The sequence below is a fragment of the Carettochelys insculpta genome, chromosome 29, assembly GCF_033958435.1.
Source record: "Carettochelys insculpta isolate YL-2023 chromosome 29, ASM3395843v1, whole genome shotgun sequence".
Taxonomy (NCBI): domain Eukaryota; kingdom Metazoa; phylum Chordata; order Testudines; family Carettochelyidae; genus Carettochelys; species Carettochelys insculpta.
In genome coordinates, this window is record NC_134165.1 from 5,456,887 (window position 1) to 5,480,560 (window position 23,674).

Below are 23,674 nucleotides of genomic sequence, written 5' to 3' on the forward strand. Positions count from 1 at the left end.
ATTACCTTACACTTACACTTACACTCACACCTAGCCTGCTCTGAGCCAAGGCTTACTATGCCCCAGCCCTTCTTAGCCTGGTCTTCTCCAGCCTGACCCTGGCTTTGTGGCCCTGGGACACAACCTGTCCCCCCCGCCATTATGCCAGGCTGTGACCTGCTGTCTCTGCATTCTGCTAGGCAGCAGTTCCCAACCTTTTCCAGACAGGGGCCCATTTTGACAATTCAGGAAGACTTGGTGACCCACGGCAATTCAAAATGGGTGAGGGGAGCAGTGCCGAAACAAGCTCATTTTGTGCCTGAAACAAGAAAACAAAATAGCACCCCCTCATGTTTATCTGTTCATAGTAGTTATTTCATAGACAAAGGGAAAATACATGAATAATAATAAAATAATAACACTACATTTATGAAAGTTAATTAGTATTTTATCATAGTTGATCTGAGCTGTGGTGGGGGAAATACCCTCATCCCCAAACTGCTCCCACCCCTGCTCCCCCAGCTGAAACCCCACTCAGAGGCTGGAGGTGGTCACATTCAAGGGTTGGGGGCAGACACACTCGGAGGCTGGGGGGGAGATACAAACAAAAAATGAAAACTGACAAGTCAGCTCCATGGAACAGAAAGGGGGGAAAAAGGGGGGAAGGCAGGAGGGGGCGTAAATTACTTACTGCAAGTGGCTTGCTTGGGATGACTATGAATATCGAAGGTGGAGAAGCTGCCTTTGTAATGTGTAATTGCTTCTCTATGGATGGAGATAGTGGCTGGAGGTGGCAGCGTTAAGGAGCTGCAAGTGACTTCTTCGAGAGCCACATGCAGCTCTGAGCTGCTGGCCACCCTTAACAAATCTAATTGTGAATCAGGAATAGTGACAGAGAGATAGCCGTGCTAGTCTGTATTCTATTAAAAGGAAAAAGCTGTCACGTAGCTTTGTTAGTCTTTAAAGTGCTACATGTCCGCTTTTTTGTTTTAATGTGACTCATGTTTGGGCCCTGACCCATAGGTTGTGAATCCCTGTGCTGGGGGTACATCAGGTTTCTTTGGAGCTCAGCTTCCTGACTCAGAGTAGCTAGGGAGGCCCATAAATTGCAGGACTTTTTAGGGATTCTCCAAGAGCCAGCAGGCTGGGGTGGTGATGGTGCAGAACTCACAGACCAGATGGGTGTTGGAGTGAGGCAAAGGTGCTAAACTGGGGAGTGCTGGGGGAGAAGCTAGGCCCCAGGGTGGCTGAGGAGGAAGATGGTGGAGGTGAGCTGGGTGCAAGTGGTGGGGAGGAGAGTGGGAAGGGCAAGTCCCCAGAATGGGAGAAGTGGAAGGAAGGAGCAGTGGTATATGTGTGTGTTGGGTGGGGGAATTCGGAGGAAGGAGCAGGGTTCCTAAAATGAGTGAGGAAGAAGGGGACAGGGGCAGGATCCCCAAACTGGTGGAGATGGAGGAAGATGCAGGGGAAAGGGCTGGGTCCCCAGTCTAGGGAAAGGAACAGGGTTGCAGGGGAAAAGCAGAAGGAGCAAGACCCTAGGCTGGAGGAAATTGTGATGGTGGGGAGGATATCCATGGTGGGGGAGGAACAGGGGAAAGAGCAAGGTCCCTAGGCTTGCAGGAGGAAGGATGGGGGAGGAAGAGAGGCACCTGGAGATTACAGTGGATGAGAGGCTGGATATGAGTCAATCGTGTGCCCTTTTAGCCAAGAAGGCTAACAGCTTTTGGAACAGCATTTCCAGAAGATCTAGAGAAGTTATTATTCCCCTCTACTGGGCACTGGTGAGGCCACATCTGGAGTATTGCATCCAGTTCCGGGCCCCCCAGTATAGAAAGGATGTGGATGCATTGGAGTGGTCCTGCGGAGGGCAAAGAAAACGATGAGGGGCCTGGAGCACATGACCTATAAGGAGAGAGATCTGGGCTTATTTAGTTTGCAGAAAAGGAGAGTGAGGGGTGATTTGAGAGCAGCCTTCAACTTCCTGAAAGGGGAGCTCTGAAGAGGGTGGAGAGAGGCTGTTCTCAGTGGTGAGGGACGGCAGAACAAGGTGCAATGGTCGGAAGTTACAGAGGGGGAGGTGTAGGTTGGTTTTTCGGAAAAACTCTTTCCCCAGGCGGGTGGTGCAGCACTGGGATGCGCTGCCTGGAAAGGGGGTGGAATCTCCATCCCTAGAGGTATTTTAGTCCCGGCTTGACAAGGCCCTGGCTGGGATGACTTAGTTGGGGTTGATGCTGCTCTGAGCAGGGACTGGACTCGATGACGTCCTGAGGTCCCTTCCAGTTCCATGAGATGTGTCTCTCTCTATTGTTATATCTATAAAAAGGGGCTGTTGGGAGAGTGGCAGGGCCCCCGGGCTAGGGAAGGGTGGGGGAGGGGCGCTCTCTCGGCGCGCGGTGGGGGATGGGAGGTTCATCCTGCAATTCCTCCGCCCAGCTAGCGAGGAGCGCGTGCGCATTAAGAGCTGCCCGGGACGCACCAGGCCTACCGAAATGCACGCGAACGGCCACAGGAGGGCTTCAAATCGCATGCGCAGTGGAGTCTTCGAAGGGCTCCCAGGGACGCGATGCGCATGTGCGGTACGTTTGAGCGGCACCTGCAACGCGAGTACTCTGCCAGCAGATGACGCTGCGTGATCATGGCAGTTCCTTGGCTGCCTGAGGGAGTCGATTCAACCGGCAGGGGGCGCTATCGAATAGCTGATCGAGAACGCATGCGTGCCAACGTACCTCCTAGGGTGGTGGGTGTATGGCGCGGTTACGGCGGCGCCGCGGGTTCAATTCTGCGCCTGCGCAGCTCAGCTCCGAAGGCGGTACGGCGGCTCGGCGGGCTCATTCTACGCCTGCGCAGTGTGGTGTTTGTGTATTCTGGCTGCGAGGCGGTGCTGGCTGCGGGGGGAAGATGGCGGCGTCCTCGCTGGAGCAGAAACTGTCCCGCCTGGAGGCTAAGCTGAAGCAGGAGAACCGGGAGGCCCGGCGGAAGATCGACCTGAACTTGGATATCAGCCCAGCCCGGGCCCGGCCTAGTAAGGGGGGGGGTCCTGGGGTGGAGCCTGAAGGGGGGAGGGGTCTGAGCTCTGGGGGGTGAGCTCGGCGGGGTCTGGGACGGGGAGGGCCCCGATGACAACAGTGCGAGCAGAGGAGCCTGAGGTTTAGGAGGCGGGGGATGGTGGGCTTGAACTTAGGGCGTGGAGCTTGCAGGGGAGGGGCCTAACGGGGGGCTGGGAGGAGCGGGGCTTGGGGAGTGAAGGGGCGGGGCTTGACCTGTGAGTAACAGTTGGGAGGGGTCTGGGGGGGTGACAGGTGTGGGTGTGCGAGAGGGTAGCCAGGTATCGCGGGGCGGTAGGAAGAGGAGGGGGTTGGAGGAGGTGTCAGAGGGTCCTGCGTTGGGGGGGAGTGCGAGAGCGTAGACAGGGGTCACAAGGGAAGAGGTGGGAAGAAGATGGGGTTGGAGAAGGTGTCAGAGGGTTTTTCGTGAGGAGGGGATGAGAATGGGAATCTGAGGAAGGGATGGTCCCTGGGGAAAGGGAGGGTTGAGGCTACATAGATTGGTTTTTGGACTCAAGCAGCACCATGGGTTGGAATAGAGAGGACTGGGGTGGGGACTAGTAGAGACCCCTCTCTTGGTGACTTAGTAGTTTTGTTTGCTAGGGAAGGAGAATAGGTGGGTGTGGAGTTTCAGTTTTCCCTGTTGGGTGGGGAGCAGGGAATGAGCGGTGGATGGATGATCTGCGGTGTCTCCATGTTCTGGGAGAATAGGGAAAAGTGAGGTGAAGGGTCTTCCCAAGGGGCTTAGGAATACGATAAGGCAGGATTGTTGTCTGCTGTATAGGCGGAAGAGGGAAAAGTGGGACTGGAGTGTTCAGCTAGAGATGACAAGAACCAGTGTTACCCTTTACCACCAGGTCTATACAAAAATGGGAAGGGAAAGACTGTTGGCTGTACAGGGTTAATAAAGAGAGAGTGAGTTGTTTGGGTTGTCTGGTAGGTGGCATCCAGTTTGTTTGGAGAGAGAGGATGCGACCAGTCAGGTCAACATTAATGAAGAAAGTGCATTTGGGCTGGTCATTTACTGAGGCCTTAGAATAGAGTTTGTGAAAACTGATGGGTGTGGGAATGGAATAGATGATACTTGATGGTGGTTATGGAGTCTGATGTTTAATGTTTTGAGTATGCAGTGATTTGGGTGGAAATTATGGTCTTTTGTCGTGTTGTCTAGCACCTCCACTAGGCTGATAGCATGTCGGGAATATCTGTTTGTGCTCCCATGTGTATGCAGGCTGATTTGCAACACACTTGAATCAACCAAAAGGCAGATGTCAGTCAGTCAGCACAATCATGGGATAGTTAGATGTGGAAATGTTTGTGTCTCCTTTCTGCCTTTGGTTCAGGCTAGTCACCTGCAGAGGAAAAGCAGTGTTTACCCCAGATGCCTAGTGTGTAGGAATGAGGGTAGGAAGCGTGTTCTAATAGGAAATAAGGCAAGTGTCCTGGACTTGAGGAGACCTGAGTTCAGTGACTGCATTAGGCACAGGCTTTAGTCTCTTTATGTACCCAGTGGCTCCGTTTCCCATCTGTAGTACGTGGATAGTACCACCTTATTTGACTGGGCTTCTGTGAGGATATAATCTCTTGTGTGAGTAGCTTAGATGTAATAGCAATGAGGGCTTTTTAAATAATTAGAGGATTATGTACTTGAATGGTTACAGGGTCATATAATTAGTCCCAACAAGCCTTGAGAGTGCTAGATTCTTCAGCTGGCTCAGCTACGTATCAGGTAATAATTTTTGGAGAAATTGCAGGCACTTGGCAGCTGCTTTACTTCTCTTCCACCATGGAACAGAATAGGTGTCTCACCTTACCAGTCAGTTTAGCAGTTACCACATTGAAACTGTCCATTGGGTGCTAATCTGAGTGCATTTTGTTTTAAGCAATAGATGAAAAGAATAACTTTAAGATTATCAATAACAGCCTCAGAAAATCATAATAGGAATTTACTATCTAATAATCCAACCTACTTGCCCAGCCTTATCGTGGTGATTGAAAATTCTATGTGCCCCTCAGCAAGAAGTTGATTTTTACAAGGCTGGTCTGTTTGCACTATATGTATGCTCTGTTTGAGAGAGAGATTTTAAAGCTTTTGCTAAGCTACAAAGGAACAAGGTAAAAAATTATAGATTTTCTGGTGCACATCCCTGACATATGAGACCTGATCTTGACATGGCAGTGAGCATCCTGGATTCCCATTGCTTCAGTGACAAGTAAAGGCACTTGTTACCTTGGAATCTCAGGCTTGTTGTTGGCAGTCGGCATAGAGTGGGGGTGTAGGCCATTCTAATGTCAGTAGGACAAGGATTCCTTGTTGTGGCAGGTTTTGAATTGTGTTTTCATTCCATATTGGAACACAAGCAAAGACTTTCCAATGTTTTTTTTGAAGGTGTCTGGTTTTCGATCAAAAATTGAGATTGTTTTATGCAGGGAAGTTTTTTAGCCCACAGCTCTGTAGGTTTAGGTGTAGAGGGGAGAAGCACGTATGTGTCTCGTGCTAGTTAGCCTGGTGGTTAGGGCATTGAGATGGAATGTGGGAGGCCTGAGTTCTCTTCCCTGCTCTACTTAGTAGAGAGTAGAGTCTTCATCTAAGATCTTTTTGAATGAGATAGAGTGAGGACTCGAACCTGGGTGTCCCAGACCAGTGCTCCAGTCAGCAGGTTATAGAGTGTGAGGGTCTCTGTCTTTCAAGTCCTGGGTCAAAAAACCTTACAGATGATTGTCAAAACCAGTACATCTCTGCAAACTATTTCAGCTTTGATGGCTGTTTGGTCAAAAATGGCTCCATTCTATTTGAGTTGGACCATCATCATTTCACCTCTTGTATAAAAGATCTGTGCTCTGGTGAAGTGGTAAATGAGATGATGTCTAAGATGTATATCTGCTTGGGGCACTGATGTCTAGGCATCTAGACCTAGGCCCCAAAAACTAAGGATTCCATGGTTCTAAATCTAGTTTTCTTTAAGGTAAGCTAGTCGCTTCTCCATACTTATTTATTTATTTTACTATTTTAGTGGAAGTAAGAGATGATCCTTTTTGTCAAGAGACATCTTTAGATGTCAGAATGCTCGGTAGAGAACATTGCTCAATTTTTTGAGACCACGGTTAGGGGAAAAGCTCATGAGCCTATAAAGGACTAGAAGGCCATAGGCACCAAGAAGAGGAATTATTTATGATGCTACAACTGGACATGACATGGAGGAATAGACTGAATGGTAAAGGATCTGTGAGCCTTTGCAACAGTCTCACCAAGGAAAATTGGTAGATTGACATTTACACTAGGTTGGAGAGAACCCTGCTAAACTTACTGTAGGAAGCAATCTTGCATTGGGACCGCACTGAGAAAAGATAAGCAGCACCCTATTGGGGCTTTTATCCTGCTTGGAGGAAGGACCAAAATCCTTTAGTGAAATCTGTGCTAGTTCTAACTACTTACTTTCTCTTTACTACCACCATTGTGTTCTGAAAGAAACAATCCACCAACTGCTTCCTCAGAGATATCTAGCCTTGCTGCCTGGGCTGCTACTTTCCTTTAATTTGTGCTGTTAGACTGCAAGAGCAGGGAGGCGTTGCTGTGTCCTGCTTTTTTGAAGCTCATAGGTGTGTTGTTTCCCTGGAGGACTTGGATATTCAAATATTCCGGCTCTATAGCCACCAGTTAATATGTCAGTTAATGGAACTTGCCAGGTATCCAAGTGCCAGATAACACGGTTTTTACTGTAATGTTGAGAAGTAGTGTAGGTGGGCTGTTAAGCTTAGGTTTTGATGCTGGCCAGCTGGTGCTTGTCTTCGATTCCTTGCCTTGTTATGTGAAGGAACTGGAAATGCTAAGATAGGAATTACTGCTGTAATTGTTCAAGAAGCTCAGCAGAAGGGTTTTCATGGAAATGTCTGAAGAGCTCTCACTAAGCTCACTTAACATAGGCAATGGGTGCATCCTTTTCTAGGCACTGTTGATTTGCTGTGATGGATCCACCATTCAAAAAAGCTTCATGTTCAGGGAGCTCTAGACCCCTGCCAGAATGCTGATCTTGAAGGGTTCCTAACCAGAACAGTTGTGCAGATTGGTTGTGGACGACAGCCATGATAGTGGGTTGAGCTGCCACAGTATCCAGGGAGAGTCTTGAAGGAATAAAGAAAACAGATTTGGTCCTTAATTCAGGTTCTGCAAAAATAATACAATTTTTGGCTTAAAATGCAGTGGTAACTCTATAAACGATTCATGTCTAAACATGAAATGTGTGCAACCCAAGCCTGAGAATCTGCTAGTAACACAGAATATAATTGCTTTTTCATTGCCCGCTTTGAGTTAAATACAAAAACAATCACCATAAATATTGACAAGTAAATTGGACATTTAAAAATCATCTCACTTGCTATAAGATCCAGTAATGTTAGTGACAAAGAAAGAAAGAAAGAAATTAGTTTATTTACCAAATACAATTTTTAGAGTATTACTTATATTTCAGTGGCACTTAAATCCCCTAACCCAGAAGGGGCCTCATTATGTTGGTTTCTGCTCATAAAAATAGCAAGTGACAGTTGTTGCCCTGAAGAGTTTATCATCTTAACAGTCAAAGGTAGATTGTGAAGCAGAAGCATGTAGAGGGTAAGTGACAGGGGCAAGGCCAATGGCAGAGCTACAAATAGCTAGGTGTTGTGATGGCCAGTCCATCCACTGTCCACTGCACCATACAGCCTGGCTGGATCATTTTGCATAGAGAATGTAATACTGCCTCCCGATGTGATATTTGAGAGTAGAAGGCCGTGTCTACGCTAGCCCCAAACTTTGAAATGGCCACGCAAATGGTCATTTTGAAGTTTACTAATGAAGTGCTGAAATACATATTCAGCACTTCATTAGCATGCGGGCGGCCGCGGGGCTTCGAAATTGATGCGGCTCACTGCCGCGTGGCTCGTCCCAACGGGGCTCCTTTTCGAAAGGACCCTGCCTACTTCGAAGTCCCCTTATTCCTATCTGCTCATGGGAATAAGGGGACTTCGAAGTAGCCGGGGTCCTTTCGAAAATGAGCCCCGTTGGAACGAGCCACGTCAATTTTGAAGCGCCACGGCTGCCCGCATGCTAACGAAGCGCTGAATATGCATTTCAGTGCTTCATTAGTAAACTTCGAAATGGCCATTTGTGTGGCCATTTCGAAGTTTGGGGCTAGTGTAGACGTAGCCTCAGACAGTAAAAAAAACTATGGTTCGGGTGGGCTTTGCGTATACACCAAACTCTTGTACTGCACACAGTTTTTAGACACACTTGTCAGTACTGGTGTTGAAGTATTTTTGGTGATTATAAGGAAAAAAAAGTTACAAAATCTGCTATTAAAGTGTGATAGTTTATTTTTAAATCAGAGAAGAGAGTTTTCCTTCCTTTTTGGGTAGCAAATATCAGGATGGTTCTTGCCTTACTCTTGTCCATTTAAATTTAACCAAATAATGTTCCTTTTGTAATGGACACAATGCCTGTGGTATCTTACAACCTGACCCATCAGAAAAAGACAAGAAAAGTTATTAGATGGAGCACATTCTGTATGAGAGAAGGTAAAAAAGACATGGCACGGGTCAACTCAGAAAAGAGCTGAGAAAAGAGGGATATGCAAGAGGTCTATAAGAGCAGGATTTGTGTGGAGAAAGTGACCAGAGAAGTGTATGCTTATCCCTTCATATAACACAAGAGTCGGGGTCAGCTGATGAAATTAATAAGCAGCAGTTTTATAACAAACATAAGAAGTACTTCTTCACACAAGGCAGAGCCAGCCTATGGAATGCATTTTCAGGAGGTATTCTGAAGGCAAAAGTATAAGTGAAGTCAGAAAAGAATTCTGTAAGTTCATGAAGGCCAGTCTCATCAATATCAGAGAGGTAGCCGAGTTAGTCTATATCTTCAGAAACAACAAGTTCTGTGGCAATGTATAGACTAAGCGATATTTTGGAGCATAAGCTTTCGTGGGTAAAGACTGAAAGACCATGGGCAAAGACCATGAAAGCTTATGCTCCAAAATATCTATTAGGTTCATCAATGTGTGTTAACCCAGAAGGGGAGGGACAGACCCCATGCTTGGGGTGTCTCGGAGTCTCTGACTTTCATAAGCTGGGGCTGAGTGAGAGGCATGGATCCCTCAGTAACTGCCCTGTTCAGTTTATTCCCTCTGAAGCATTTTGCATCAGCTTCTGTCAGAAGACAGGATACTAGGCTAAGTGGACCATTGGACTAACCCAATGTGGCCATTCTCAGGTTCTTGTAAAGATCGGTATGAGTAGACTCTTATGCCCCTGTAAAGTTTCTTGGATGGAACCAGTGCCTTAGAGAAGTAAGAGCCTACTCAGCTCACATATGGAAAATTTTCCAGCTCCCTAGGGAAGCCTGTGGAGGGTTGGTCCTTGTGGTATTTCGCTAATTTTAATTTACATATCTCAGATTTGGAGCTCTGCTCCTTTCCTCATGAACCTTGTGCAGTCTCATAATTCTTGTTGGGAAGTTGTCCCCCTCACCAGTCAAGCTAAGTTGTCTTCATTTTCATCTCATGGCTTCTGTCTACTATATTGAATTCCTCCTCTCCTCTGATGGGCAAACCATCTTTCCCCCTTCATTGTCTTGTAACTAGGCTTCCCTATTGAGTCCACTGGTGTGGATCGTGTGTATTTTCAACCTTTCTCTACTGTATGGAGTGTGGATCTCCTGATGGGATTATCTGGGCATGTCTCATGTAACTGATTCCCTGCCAGTGTAGTGTCCTCGATGGCGCCTTGGTTTTGCCTGGTCTCTGCCTTTGGCACACAACAGTTTTATCCTCTGAGAATGGAAATGATTCAGTCTAACCTAGGTTATCAAGTTCATACGGGGTAACTGGATAGAAATTAATGTCCTTTGATAATCGAGAGGCTCAAACGAGACTCAAACGGTCTCTCTCTCCTTAATCTCTATCTGTGACTCAAAGGAACATCCTATACACTCATCCTTCACTGTACGAGCATAATTGGTTCCCAGATTTCTGCTTGTAGGCAAAAACTCATAAGAGCGACACTAAATTCCCATTAAAATACATGTAAAAGTCTCTAATTCGTTCCGAGGCCTTGTAATTTGACATAACCAGTTGAATTTAGGTACTTTTCTGATGTATTTGAATAGTTTGGCACCAGAAATAGAATGTAGTGTACATATGTAGAGCAGGGGTTTCCAACTTATGGCTTGGAACCCAAACATGGGTCCAATTAGATTTGTTAAAGGTCACCAGCCTGCACGTGGCTGTTAAAGAAACCATTTTCAGTTTCTTAACACTGCTGCCTCAGGTGGATATCTATCAGTAGCAAAAACTGCTGGAGATGGCAGCTGTCTCTATCACTAGGGATAGCAATTGTGATATGCCTAGGTGCTGAAACCTTAACACTTGAGTTAATTTCTGGGAGCAGGAGGGCTGGGGGAGCTGTCCATCCTAGCAGCTCCAGTGAAGAGGCATGTCTAAGTCTGGAGCTGTTGAGAGATGTGGGGGCAGGGGGTGGTCTAAGACTGGGGGAAGTTTGGGGCTGCAGAAAGAGTCTAATACTGGGGGCGGTTTGGGGCTGCTGGTGGGGTGTAAGCCTTGGGGCAGCTAGGTGCTGCTGGGGGACTCTGTGGCTGGGTGTGGTTTGTGGCAGCTGGTGGGAGGGTCTAAGGCTGGAGGAGGTTTGGGGCTGCTGGGTGGGTTTAAGGCTGGAGGCAGTTTGGGAGTGTGGGGGGGGGCAGTTAAAACCTGACCGAGGGTGAGGTCTGCAGGGCGGGCAGGGGGTCTAATACAGTAAACCCTGGAGTTACTTAGGGGTTGTTCCTGCAACCCCTGCATAACTTGAATTTTCCTGCAAGAGGAGTGGAGCCAGGAACCACCAGGGCTGGTCAGTTTCCAGGCTCCCAGGGTGGCAGGAGCTGGGAACCAGGGGCAGACTGGTTCCAGATTCCCCATGGCTTGGGGGGCCAGGAAATTGATCAGCTCATGGCTGGTCAGTTTCACGTTCCCACCATTGCAAGCTAAGAGCCTTCTCCCTCTCTTCCCCCAGCTGAAGGGCTGTCAGACAGCGGCATGTCTGAGGGAAGGGAGGGAGAAGGCTTCAGTTGTGGGTCTCTCCACCCCCAGCCCAGGACCCCACAGCTGCAGCTGAGCCAGCAGCAGGGCATGGGTCTCCCTGCCCCCCAGCCAGGGACCCTGCTCATAAAAGCAGGGGAAGTTCACTCATATAGTGAATAAAAGTAGTGAATAAATATGTTCCTTGTTTTAGCGAGTACTCTTAAGTACTGAATGAAAAAAGATGGGTGTATCTACTTTGGGTTCAGCACACACAGTGCTTTAGAGTCCAACCCCAAGGATCTTCTGACAGATGTGGCACGGCATTATTTTGCTAGTCTTTAAAGTGCTACTTGACTGCTTTTTGTTTTGATAGCAAAGGGCTGTGTAGGAAAGAGTGAGGTGATGTTTACAGTCAATAAGGGGGAGCTGCTGGTGCACAGTAAACCCTGTTGGCTCTAGCCACACCTTAATATTAGACTAAATGAATTAGGGAGCATTATGAACAGCTTGTGAATGTCATCTGCCTCTCCCAAGAGAAGCTGGGCCTGCAATAGTTTGCACAATATTGATCAGTCTATAGTGGGTGGGCAAAATAAGAGTTCAGATCCAGCCCCCAAGCATTTTTCTCTGGCCTGCGCAGCTGATTAGCAGATCGTGCATGCTTATATTCTGTGCATCACACACAAAGTCACCCCCCCCCACTAACTCCAAAATTTGGGGAGTGACCCCTCTGCGAAAATTATTGCCCTCCCCTGATCTTTAACAACCTCCCCCAGAAATGACTCTGCTTTTCGGTCGCTCTGTTTGTTGTTGTCTTTTTTTCCTCAGACTGAGACTCTTGAAGTCTTGAGTCCCTGAGACTCTTGAAGAAATGCTAGATTTAATTGTATGCGCGATGGCGGGGGCTGGGGTAGGAGGCTGGCTGCTGCTGCAACCCACATCCTATAGCTTTAATTCTTTCCGGGCCAGCCTGTTGGGCTGCTAAGCTGTGTTGCCTGTGGAGCATGGTCTGTGCTTGAAAGTGAACAGAAGCATTTTGCTGGGCCTAATCCAGCAGCCTTCACTCTGGTGAGTAATCCCACTGAAGTCAGCAGGGTGGCCCCCTCAGTAAAGCGGGGTTTATAGGCTCAAGCTCACATCTTAATAGGATAGTAACAGAGAGAAAGCCGTGCTAGTCTATATACTATCAAAATAAAAAAACAATCAAGTAGCACTTTAAAGACTTAAAAATAATTTACTAGGTGAGCTTTTGTGGGACAGACCCCGCCCCCTTCTGCCCCGCTACTCTCTGATTTGCTCACCTTGATAATTTTTTTCTGATTTGTCCACCTTGATTCCTGTTTTTGGTTCTCTGTGCCTTAAATATTGAGTCTATTCTGGTATGGCTGTGGTCTGAAGGAGTGGGTCTGTCCCATGAAGGCTCACTTAATAAATTATTTTGTTAGTCTTTAAAGTGCTACTTGACTGCTTTTTTGTTTTGATCTTAATAGGATGGGTGTGTAAACTGCTGCATTTTAGAATCTATCAAAGGGCTTATTAAACCACCCATTGCTGAGTTCAGTTTTATATTTCTCCTTCCTCAGTTAGCTCTTTTTTAAAGCACCACAGCCCAAATTCTGCGACCCGGTGGTAGGTAGAGTGCCCCAGAGGACTTCTCCCTCCATGTAAATTCACAGTCTAAAACAGGCTCCTCACTGGGATAGTCCCTTCTGCTGTGGGGTTGAATTGAGTAAACCAGAGAGAAATGTGCTCTGGTGAAGAAACCGGAAAACAAAAACAAAATTCAGCCCAGGGAGTTGCTTGAGAATTTTACCTTTGTTTATTTTTTAACGTCATTTTCTCAGTGAAGTATTTTTCTGAACATAACATCAGTGAGGAAGGTATTATGAAACATCAGGTTCCGATTGTTTTAATCGCACAGCAATGCTAAAAGAAAGCTGTGAGAACATTAAGAGACTTGTTAGGTCTATTAAGAAACAAGTGGAGAATTAGCCAGCTGTCAAAAAGCATACAGGGGAAGGGAGAATGGGTGGAGCCTGTTGGTGGAATTGTTGGCTAGCGAGGAGCTGGGAGTGAACCGTTAGAGGATTTTGGTTTATTAGACTCTAGGAGCTGCAGGGAGGTAGGTTTGATATTGTGTCTTTCTTTATGAAGTTGGCCAGTTTATTTTACTTAGTCTGTGTTTTATTCATGTCAAGGGTGGTTTAGGAGCATAGGAGTGGAAGGATCCTCCTGGGTCAAGAAGTCCAGTCTTCTTCTGTTGCAAGCATATCACCCTGTTCATGAATGCATCAAGCTCCATCATAAATCTAATTAAGCAGTTAGCTCCCTCTACCCCTTTTGGAAGGCTGTTCCAGGCTGTCCTTATTTTGTCACAAGTGTGAAAGGCACTGATCAATGCTGCAAATGGCTGCTCTAGTGGTCACCATGAGTTTTTTTTCTGACTGGGCTGGCCTAGTGTTCAAGGGAAGGGTAGAAAGCAAGCAGTCAAAATGGGCTGAAATAACTAAATTATTCTTCTGAAGTAAAATGTGAACATTGCCAAGAGTTGTTAAGCAACAAGGGAAGAGGGATTGGAAAATTGGTTTCTCTGGATTTTAAGATCAAATGTCCTATTGAACAAAACTCTTGCTATGAAATGGAAGAACAGAAGGTGGATGAGCTTGATCCTTGAGCAAAACTTTGAGGCTGCTGGTATCAGGATGTAGCTACAATGCTTGTGTAAGTCCCTGCTCCCGTCATTCACAAGTGATTATACCTTGTAGTTTGGGACAAGGGAAAAGATCATTGTGACTGCGGCCTAGCAACTGTTGAACAGCAGGCAGTCTTTCTTTGTGCTATAGGTCAAACGTCTCTCCTCCGGCACCCTCAGAACCTGACCATTGGTGGACAGAAGAATTTGCCAGGCCACAGGTGGTCAGTATTGTCTAGCACTTTATCAAAACTTTCACTACTTACTGGGCTCTTAGAACACATTTAGTGGTAAAGTACAGCTAAATAACAGCACAGAACACAGAGCCAGGACTGGTGGCTGTAAACAAACCTTATGGGACCATGAGAAACTTGGCCACACCAATGATAAATGGTTGTCTGGCTAACTAAAATCATGCTGGATTATGAATGTTGCTGGATGAGAGAGTTCCAGATTCGAGAGATTCAGCTTGTAGTAATAGTGCCTGGACCTATAACAAAATGAGCAGGTCAAAGAAATGATTGAAACAGTTTGCCCTGGATATATGCTTTCTAAAGATGGAAAGTGGCAGGTTTGTTACTTGACCTTATGGGTGAGGAATCAGGGTAGGGGAGAGGGGACATGAGAGAAGGAGCTTAAAAATAGGTTGGAGCATAAGCATAAGCTTTTGTGGGCAAAGATCCGTTTCAGAAGCAGGTCTTTGCCCGTGAAACCTTATGCTCCAAAATATCTGTTGGTCTATAAGGTGCCACAGGACTTGTTGTTGTTCTCGAAGATACAGACTAACACGGCTCCCTCTCTGATAAAAATAGGTTGTGAACACTTCTTCCACAGTCTGTGCTCCTAGCCATGGAATATCCCCTTCAATAGTTTGCAAATCCTGTTTTACTTTTGATCCCTCCTTGAGATCCAGAGAGGCCTACAGGAAAATGCCAGCTCCTAGATTCAAGGAGCTTAGTCTGCTTACTTTAATAAAGAGAAGGTGAAGGGGTGACTTGATCACAGGCATTAAGTATTTACCTTGGGAATGGACAGTTGATAATAGGCTCTTCGAAATAGCAGACAAAGGTATGACATACATAAGGAGTAAATGTTTTTCAAATGTGAGGGTAATTAACCATTGAAACAGTTTACCAAGGGCTGTGGTGGAGTCTCCATCAATTTTTTCTTTTAATTACAGACCACCTTTGCGGACAGTGGGACCAGTACAGCTTGACCATTCATTCCAGTCCATGGCTTGCTTTTCCAAGCCTGGCCATGGTCCTGTGTGTACATTCTGTCATCTAGGGAGTGTTTGGCCTCTAAGTCAGGCTAAGGATGTTAACCAGTAAGCATGAGGCTTACCAGTTAATTGTTCCTTGTCTGTTAACTCTGCCTATGGTTAGCTGTGCTGAGCCAGAGCAGCCCTGGCCATGGAGGGGCTGGCAGGCTGGGTGGCAAGATGTAGGTTGAAATGGTAAACTGGTTTACAGCTATCATTTAACTGGTTAAGTTTTAACATTTCTAGGTCAGAGTGACCTTGCTTGGGTTTCCATTGTTTATTTTCTCCATGACTGGCAATTTCAAAATCAAGTTTGAATTTCATTTTTAAAGGATCAGTTCTACGTCAAAAGGAATTATTTGGGGGAATTTCTGTGGCCTGTGTTATACAGGAGCTCAGACCACATGATCACAGTGGTGCTTTCTGGCCTTGGAACCAGAAGACAGAAGGCCTTCAGAGATTTTTTTCTCTTGATTTGTATATTTCTTATTTACATATACAAGAAATCAAACCAACATAGAGCCTTCCAGCTGTGTGCGCATCTGGCCTAAGTTAACCCATGTTTATATTCCTGTTTTTTAGCTTGTGGGTTGTGGTCCTGCCTACCATAAGAATCATGGGCCTGCCCCACCCCCCAATCATGAGATTGGTGTAAAAAAATTTGAAATTTGGGGGAAAAATGATGTCGAGGCTTCTTATTTGCCTTTTGTTTCTTAAGCTGTTTGGGGGGTGTCACATTTTTCAGCCCCCCCCCCCCCCCGCAACTTATTTTCTTAAAAAGTGGGAGTGGAGGCTATCTGGAAAACACATGATTCAGGAGCAGAGCTTGACAGGACACTACAGGACAGTTACAGGATCGGCAAAGGTACATTTGTTGCATTGTGGACTGTAAGTTCTTTGGGGTCAGGGACTATTTTCACATTCTTAGTACAGCATCCAGCAGAATGGGACTTCGCACCAGTGTGAGAGCTCTACCTGCTACTGTAGTTTAGCGGTAGCTGCTCTACTGCAATTCTGACAAGCATGTCAGTTTCACTGTGTGGAAGCAGCAGAGGCTAATGTGGGGTGTTTGTACTAACCATACAGCTTCTGCTGCTCATGGTAGCAGGAGAAGCTTCTAGCCCACCCCCTTCCCCGGCTATGATTTTGGCCGAGACATTAAACAGCTGCTGACATCTACTTGGAGTACCACTGAGAAGTGACTGTTGCAGTTGTATTCAGACTCAGTAGTCTATAATCAGACATCCCTCCACCCCCTTTATTTTCAATGCTGCAGACTAAGCCTGGATTCTGAGAATAAACCTAGATCCATTCCTTCTTGGGCATCATCTCCAGACACACAAGACAAGTGACTCTAGTTGATTCCTGTCTGCTATGGGTTCCCATGGGGCTGCCACCTGGAGCTGGGTTATCCCCAAGCCCTCGACTGACCAGCCTGGGCTCCGTCTTGCACTGTGCTGGTGTGGCGCTTCCACCAGCATTCACATCGATAAGGAAATATCTAGGGGAACACCAGCTGGTGTATGTGAGCCAGCCGTAGAGAGATTATAGCCAAAATGTAATCATCAGCTTCCCCGCCAAGGACCCCAGAACAGTACTGTCCTGTCCAGTTCCAAACCCAGCCAGTATGAGTTTGCCTCCCCCTCATTTTTTGAAAAGAAATGGAACAGCCCCTCCTAGCTGAGGTTCTCATGTACTCCACTCAGGAGATTACCTAGTAAACAAGTGCAAACTAAGTTTAACTTACTAGAAAGATAAAATTTGAGTTAGCAATCACTTACCCTCCCCAATGACAAAAACAGGTTGCAGATTCCCCAGGCAGAAGCTACACTTGCTTTGCAGCTTGGCATCCCCAGGTGTTTCATGCACAGGCTAGCAATCACTTTAGCTTGGGCCTACCCGTATTCAATCTTTTCCTCATGTATTTTCATGAATGAGGAACAACAGATGACTTTACTTCCTGCCTTCTATAACTAGCATACAGCAGGAACCTTTTGTTTCAAAACTGAGTTCTTAGTCTGGTTTGTGGAAAAATACTCTACATGTCCTTGTAGAATGGTAGCAGTCATAGCTTACAGGCTGGCCAAAATCACTCACAGAAAAGTTAAACTATTCCATAGTCTTTGGTGATAGGCCATCAGCTCCAGGTGTCGTCTTTGCTGTTCCTGAGAGATTGGCTGTGGGTGTTTTCCAGAGGAAGGCCATTTGAAGTACAGACCCCCTAGACAGTCTTTGTATCTTCTCATATAAAAATGATACCTGCATACAAATAAGATAATCATATTTAACAAATCGTAATTTTTTCCAGTGGCACATTACATGGCCCATCTGGTACAAAATGCATTATAACTATGCCGTAATTACAACGTAAGGTAACTGAAGAATATGGGGTACAGTTTCACACTGTTCCCTTTGTGGTTTCCCAGGCATAACTGATTGGAACATCAACAATTCCCAGGCATAACTGATTGGAACATCAACAATCTTGGTGATGCATGAGAAGGAAGAGAATCCAGTTCTCTCTAGGGGCTAGGAGGAATAAAAAGCAGAATATTCTATTTCAGTTATTTCAGTCAGCAGATGGGACTCCAGCGCATCTACAGAAGGAGGCATGAGGAGCAAGTGAAGTTGCTCTTCAGAGCAGAGCTGTGCTTTGTGCCAACATGCACATCTGGTCTCTATTTCAGATTTTGTACAGTTCTCAACACTTCATTTAAATCTGCTTTTACAAGATGCTTGCTGAGCTGGGAAGTGAAAGGTGATGTGGGGTTGTGGAGGCCTTGTCTGCTCAGGGTAGGGCAGAAAGATCTGTGTCATAGGCCTTCTGGAGTTGTAATTTCAGTGAATGGTTTGAAAGATGCTGGTGAACATCTGTTGGAGAGAATCTCAAGCAAAATCTCCTAACCTGGTGAATTCAGTGATGAGCTATTGTCTCTTAATCCTGTCCAGCAACTTTACCACTGTAAGCTGCCAGAAATGGTGCTGAAGCTACACACGTCCCGTTTGGAAATAAGATGTACGCTTTACGCAGTGAGAGTCAGTAACCATTGGAACAGTTTATCGTCGGTTGGGGTGGAGTCTCCATCACTGACAGTTTTTAAATCAAGACTGAACGGTTTTCTAAAAGCTTATTGTAGGGTAGTTCTCTGACCTGTGTTATACAAAAGGCCAGACCAGATCATCACAGTGGTCCCTTCTAGCCTTGGAATCTATGAGATCTCTGCTGTTCTTTATGTAAGTAAAATGTTAGTACTGTGGGAAATCTGTGCAGCCCATATGAAAAGGATTGGAAACTGGCTAATTGTTAGCTCTCCAAAAGTAATTGTTAATGGAGAGTGGTCATCAGGTGGTTTGGCGTTGGTGGGGTCCCATTGGAATCTTGTCTTGGCCCAATGCTATTCAGTATATTCATCACTGATGTGGATGAAAGTATAAAATATGTGTTGGTAAAATTTGCAGCTGACAGGAAGGTCGGTTTAATAGTGAGTAGTGATAAGGACAGGTCAGTTATACTCAGGATCGTTTGGTGAGCTGGACTCATTGAAGCAGTACATGTTTTTAGTACAGCCTAATGGAAGAGCTACATCTAGGAACAAAGAATGTGTGTTATTGTTGCAGGATGGAGGACCGTATCCAGGAAAGCAGTGTCTCTCAAATGGGTCATGGGAAATAATCAGTTGAGCATGAGGTTTCAGTGATGCTGTGGCTGAGAGCTGTTGTGATGCATAGCTTTATAAATAGGAGAATGGCAGGCAGGAGCTGGGAGGGATAAACTCAGTGATTGGAGCACTGGCTTTGTAAACCTTGGGAGTTCAGTCCTCGAGGGGGCCTTTCAAGTACAGGGCAGAAAAGATTTAAAAAAAAAAAAGGACTCTCTCAGGGATGGTGATAGGTCCTGCTGCGAATGCTGGGGACCGGACTTGGTGACCTTTCAGTTCTATTATATATCCATGTTTCAAAAGGAGTAGGGAAATGGTGCTACCTCTGTGTATGACATTATAGAGATACTTCCAGTTTGGGTGTCCACACTTCAAAAAGGATGTTGAAACCTGAAAAGAGTTAGGAAGATGCGGGGTACAACCTCTCATATATTGTCAGAAAAGTTAGGCGATAGCTTGATCGTGGTCTGTAAGTGGGGAGATAAATTCTGACTGTAGTGGGCTCTTTAGTCTATCAGACAAAGGCATCACTTAATCCAGTGTCTGAAAGAGAGATTCAGATTAGGAATAAGTTGAAGGGGAATTAACCATTGGAAATATTTACCAAAGGTCGTTGTTGGTTCTCTGTCATGTGATATCTGTAATTTCAAGATTCAGCCTTTTTCTAAAAGATCCTACCTTGGCTTAACTAGAAGTTATTGGATGTGATGCAGGATTGGGTGGGTGAAATGTGGCCTCTGTGTTTGATCGCAGTGGTTCCTTCTGGACTTAGAATATCCCACAAACTCTACTGGGAAGGAGGTGGTGAAATCATGAGCCTCTCCAAGTTCTAAGTAGCCCAGACACCGTAGTGGGGCAGAGCACACCTGACTTAATGGGAGGGTGATGACAGGGATGGGAGCAGGGAGGTTGGAACACCAGTGTGGATCAATGGTATGGACTATACAGCATTTGCTTCAGTGGAGGGAAATGGGAAGGGAACAGCTGCTGCCTGCACATTTGAGACACTTGGGGGACAGCTGCCCAGGGCTTTGAGGTACTTCACTGTATGGTGCATCCCATTTTCACCTGTCTGTCACCCTCTGTTGGTTTCTCACCATTCTCCATCCCTCCCCCTGGAATCAGTCCCCCTCCCCCCACCCAGAATATGATTTGATTTCTTTTGATGACTTGATTGTTTCTGTTGTGATTTATCGTGTTGTTTTTTTTTTCTTCCTTTTCCCAATCCAGTTATTGTGATCACTCTAAGCCCTGCTCCCGCTCCGTCCCAACGAGCAGGTACCAAACTTTTTATCATCGCTGCTTGGATTTCCTGCATCATTTACTTAACGCTTCCTTCAGCTGCATAGAAATGCCACCTGTCTGACTTCCCTGCTGTCTGTCTCCTCCCCCTCCTTCCAACCATTCCCATATCCACTGGTTACCACCACCGTTGATTGAGCATACACAACCATTTACAGCTAAGAACAGCATTAGGTAAGGTCTCCCATAGGACTGTGGCTCTGCTCTCCCACTTGCTTTCCTGTCTCTCCACCGCTGGAATAGCTTGGACCCACTGCACCTGCCATCTGAGGCTCCTTAGTAGGTAAGTCTGAAATATGTGGACCCCAGACTATAGGTAGGCAATCGTCACCTCCACTTCTAGGCTGGACTTCAGCAGCCGTAGAACAGCACACGCCAGCAGTGAGCTCTCAGCATTATTAGCTAGCAAGTGAAGAAGAATCCTGTATCCAGTTGCAACTAGAGCAGGGATGTTAGGAAGGCAAAATGTAATTTTTCCATGTTTGGAATTTGGGCTGCTGTCCCTGTTCTCGGAGTGCTGTGCATGCCTTGGCAGTCACAAGGGGCTGGATTTTTAGCATGTGTCTTAACTATGTGGAAGATCAGCCTGGGGTTCGATTTTACACACCTAATAGGGATGCGTGAAACTGAACTGTCTGGAGTTGACAGTCAACCCCTGTACTCCTCAAAAATCACGAGGTGTAGGGAAGGTTGATAAGAGAGTTTCTCCCATTGACCTCTCTCCGGGAGGACAGCCAGGTAAGTCAATTGCAGATAAGTTGACTCTAGTTATGCAATTGGCTTATTTAGAATTGCATACCTACAGTTGACTTTAATGTCTAGTGTAGACCTAGCCTTAGATACTGTCAACTGCACAGCCATCCAGTAAGTATGATGGATGGCCACCAGGTGGCTTAACACACAAATGGGAGGTATTTTCATCTATCTTCCATAGCAGTGTGAAAGAAGTTATTGTCAACAGTTCACATATCCCTCAGGGAGTCCCCAGTGTCATGCCTTAAGCACACAATGCCCCTCCATCTGTATGGGCAGCCATATCACGCTGGGACTTCCCTGAGAGTCTCACTCAAAGTAGTCCTTCCTCATTTTGCATTGATATCATCCTGGGCTGGGCCTCTTTTGTATCTCCTTAGCTATGCAGAGCCAAACCAGGCTAGTACTTGGGGCAGCTTACTAGGGGCACTCTTCTTCTCAATGAGTCAGTTCTAACACCTTGTGCTTTCTCCATGTGCTGTGCTACCAGAGGGGCCATCTCTGTGGATGAAGGTGTGTCCCCAGCTCTTATGCTTTTATCCCAAGTCTCACAATATGATGTGTGTTTCTTAAAGCCTCAGCTCTTCGGATTGTGTGGTTCCATGAGCATCTCAGCTTTTTTCAAATACATTTTTAGCCTTTATGGCTGCAGACAGAAGCTGAGAAACCCAAATTCTAGAGGCTTATAAATCAGAAAGCAAATAAGATGTCTTTTTTTTTTCCTAACTAAAATTTAATTCAACATTAATCTCTTGATTTTCGGGACGAGACTTGTGGTGGTGGAACACTGAGGCTTGGCTACACAGAAGGGATTTTACAACTTCTTATGGTCATACAAGATTTCAATGACTCTCTGAGATTTGGGGTGTAACTCTGGTTTCCAGACTCCAACTCTGCTTGTTACACCCAGTCTGCCTAAATTCCCCTGGCAGTTAGCATTTGGGAACAGGATTCTTCACTTCCTACCCTAACCAGTTTCATTCTACCTCAGATTCAGTTGCATTTAACTTTTTTCAGTGAAGCAATTTCAACTTTGGCTTGTTTTATGGTGATTTTGCTTTGCTGTGCACTGTTAAGCAGCTGTTATGCTTTATCCCAGGAACAGTTGCATCTGAGTTATACGGCTGCTTAACCTAGTGTTCTGGGATCCTTCAGGATGAAAGATTTAGGTGAAATGCCCAGTCTGTTTTTTTTCTCCTGAGCTCTTGTGTCTCCCACACCTCAATGTCAAATAGTAACACTGAGCTGATAGACAAAACAAAAAAGCAGTCAAGTAGCACTTTAAAGACTAACAAAATAATTTATTAGGTGAGCTTTCATGACTTTTTAGATATGTTCTGCAGAATTTCCCAGTCAGTGAACTATGAAGCAGTATTTACTTTTATTTAAAAATTTTAATTCTCTTCTCTAGGCCAGAAAAAGAACAGGGTTTGTTGATTCCCATCCTTGAGTGTATTGCACTGAATTGTGCACTCCAGGTACTGTGCGGTGAACACATGATTTCATTGCAGTAGCAGTCAGAAAATCAGATGCCTTGGTGATTCCCACCCGCATTTCTGAGCTTTCTGTTGCTGACTGCCCTACTTTTGACACACTGTTTTTAAAGCATCTCTATAGAGGGTTCCATTTTCCCTCATTACAGCAGCAGACTGAGAATCCAGACACCTAGGGGTCTGTTCTTGGCTCAGCTCCTGCCTCTGGGTGACCTGGGCCAAGTCACTCACCTCCTTATGCCTCTTTTTGCAGCTCGCAAATGGAGGTGATGCTATGCTCTTTTGTTACGTAGATAAGAACCAATTGTAAAATGCTTTGCAATCCTCCAGTAGCTATTCATTTTTTTTATACAGTGATCTCTCTACTTTTTAGAAAGTTCCCTGTGCTAGCAAGACGCTCAGTAGCCCAGCAGTTGAGCCTTTTTTAAAACCTAAGTGATAGAAATAGAATCCAGGAATCCTAATTCCCAGGTGTCAGCCCTAACCATTAGGCAACACTCCCCTCCAAGAGCTGGGAATTAGTGTCCCTAGCTCCAAGAGCACACCCAGAGTCTCAGACCATGGTAAGACCAAGGCTCAAAAATGATCCCTTTAAATGTAAGCCTCTGTGCATTTTCCATGTAGCTTCATGCCTGGTGAGATTCATGCTCAACCCTCCCTACCGCCTTGTTCACAGTTATAGGGAGAACTGAAAAGCTTTGCAGTTGGTCAGGGTCAGGCTCATTGCGTCTGTTGCTGGAAAAACACAGAGCCGTCATGTGCCTTTAAGACAGGGAAACAGCTTAATTCCTGATATTGTTGGAGGGATGCCTGTGGTCACAGGAAATGCTGTACTTGGGTCTTGGCAAGTCTGCAAGAACCTGAACATTTACCAACAGCTGTATGGCAATGAATTCACAATCCTCCCACCAAGACAAAGAAAAATTTAATCACGTCTAAAAATAAACAAATCAGAAACAGGAGCAGTTTTGACTCTGAAAGCAAAAGCCAGAGACTCCCCTTTGCTGTTGCTGTGGATTTGATGTGGAAGGCACCCAGACAGTTTGGCTGGACAGCAGACTCAGCCCTTGAGGTAGATTTATAGGTGACATGTCTGCACCTTATGTTGCTACTGATTTGGTGGGGGGAGTCTATCTTCACAAAATGTTACTACTCGTTTTTAAATCCCAAACACGTTAGTTTTCTTTGTTAGGCAGGTGTTGAAATTCAGTGGAATTCTTTTACTTCAGGTTTCTTGGAAAATTCCAGCCTATTTGTATTACACTAGCACTTGCAGGCCCCCAGCAGAGACCAGAGGCTCATTGTAACTCAGAGGAAGAGAAAGTGCTTTTCCCTGAGAGCTAACAGTTGAAACAGAAAACAGAGACACAGCAATTTTTGGCCCTCCTTGGCCCCACCGCTTATCATCCAAGGATTTCAACGGAGTTCAGAAACATTCCCCAA

The 23,674-nt window shown here is 45.8% G+C and overlaps 1 protein-coding gene across 3 annotated transcripts in view; it reads left to right on the forward strand.

Annotated features, from left to right (window-relative positions):
* Window positions 1–2,860: 2,860 nt before the first annotated feature.
* MAP2K7 (mitogen-activated protein kinase kinase 7) overlaps window positions 2,861–23,674 on the forward strand; it is a 70,722-nt gene continuing 49,908 nt past the window's right edge. For 2 of the 3 annotated variants that reach the window (XR_012642743.1, XM_074979425.1), the window contains exons 1-2: window positions 2,861–3,001; window positions 19,914–19,961. Coding sequence is in view for 2 of the 3 variants with exons in the window: in XM_074979425.1 (XP_074835526.1) it covers window positions 2,878–3,001; window positions 19,914–19,961 (172 nt within the window). In the remaining variant the exon portion in view is untranslated. The remainder of the gene's footprint in view (window positions 3,002–19,913; window positions 19,962–23,674) is intronic. The other variant, XM_074979426.1, reaches the window with a different exon arrangement.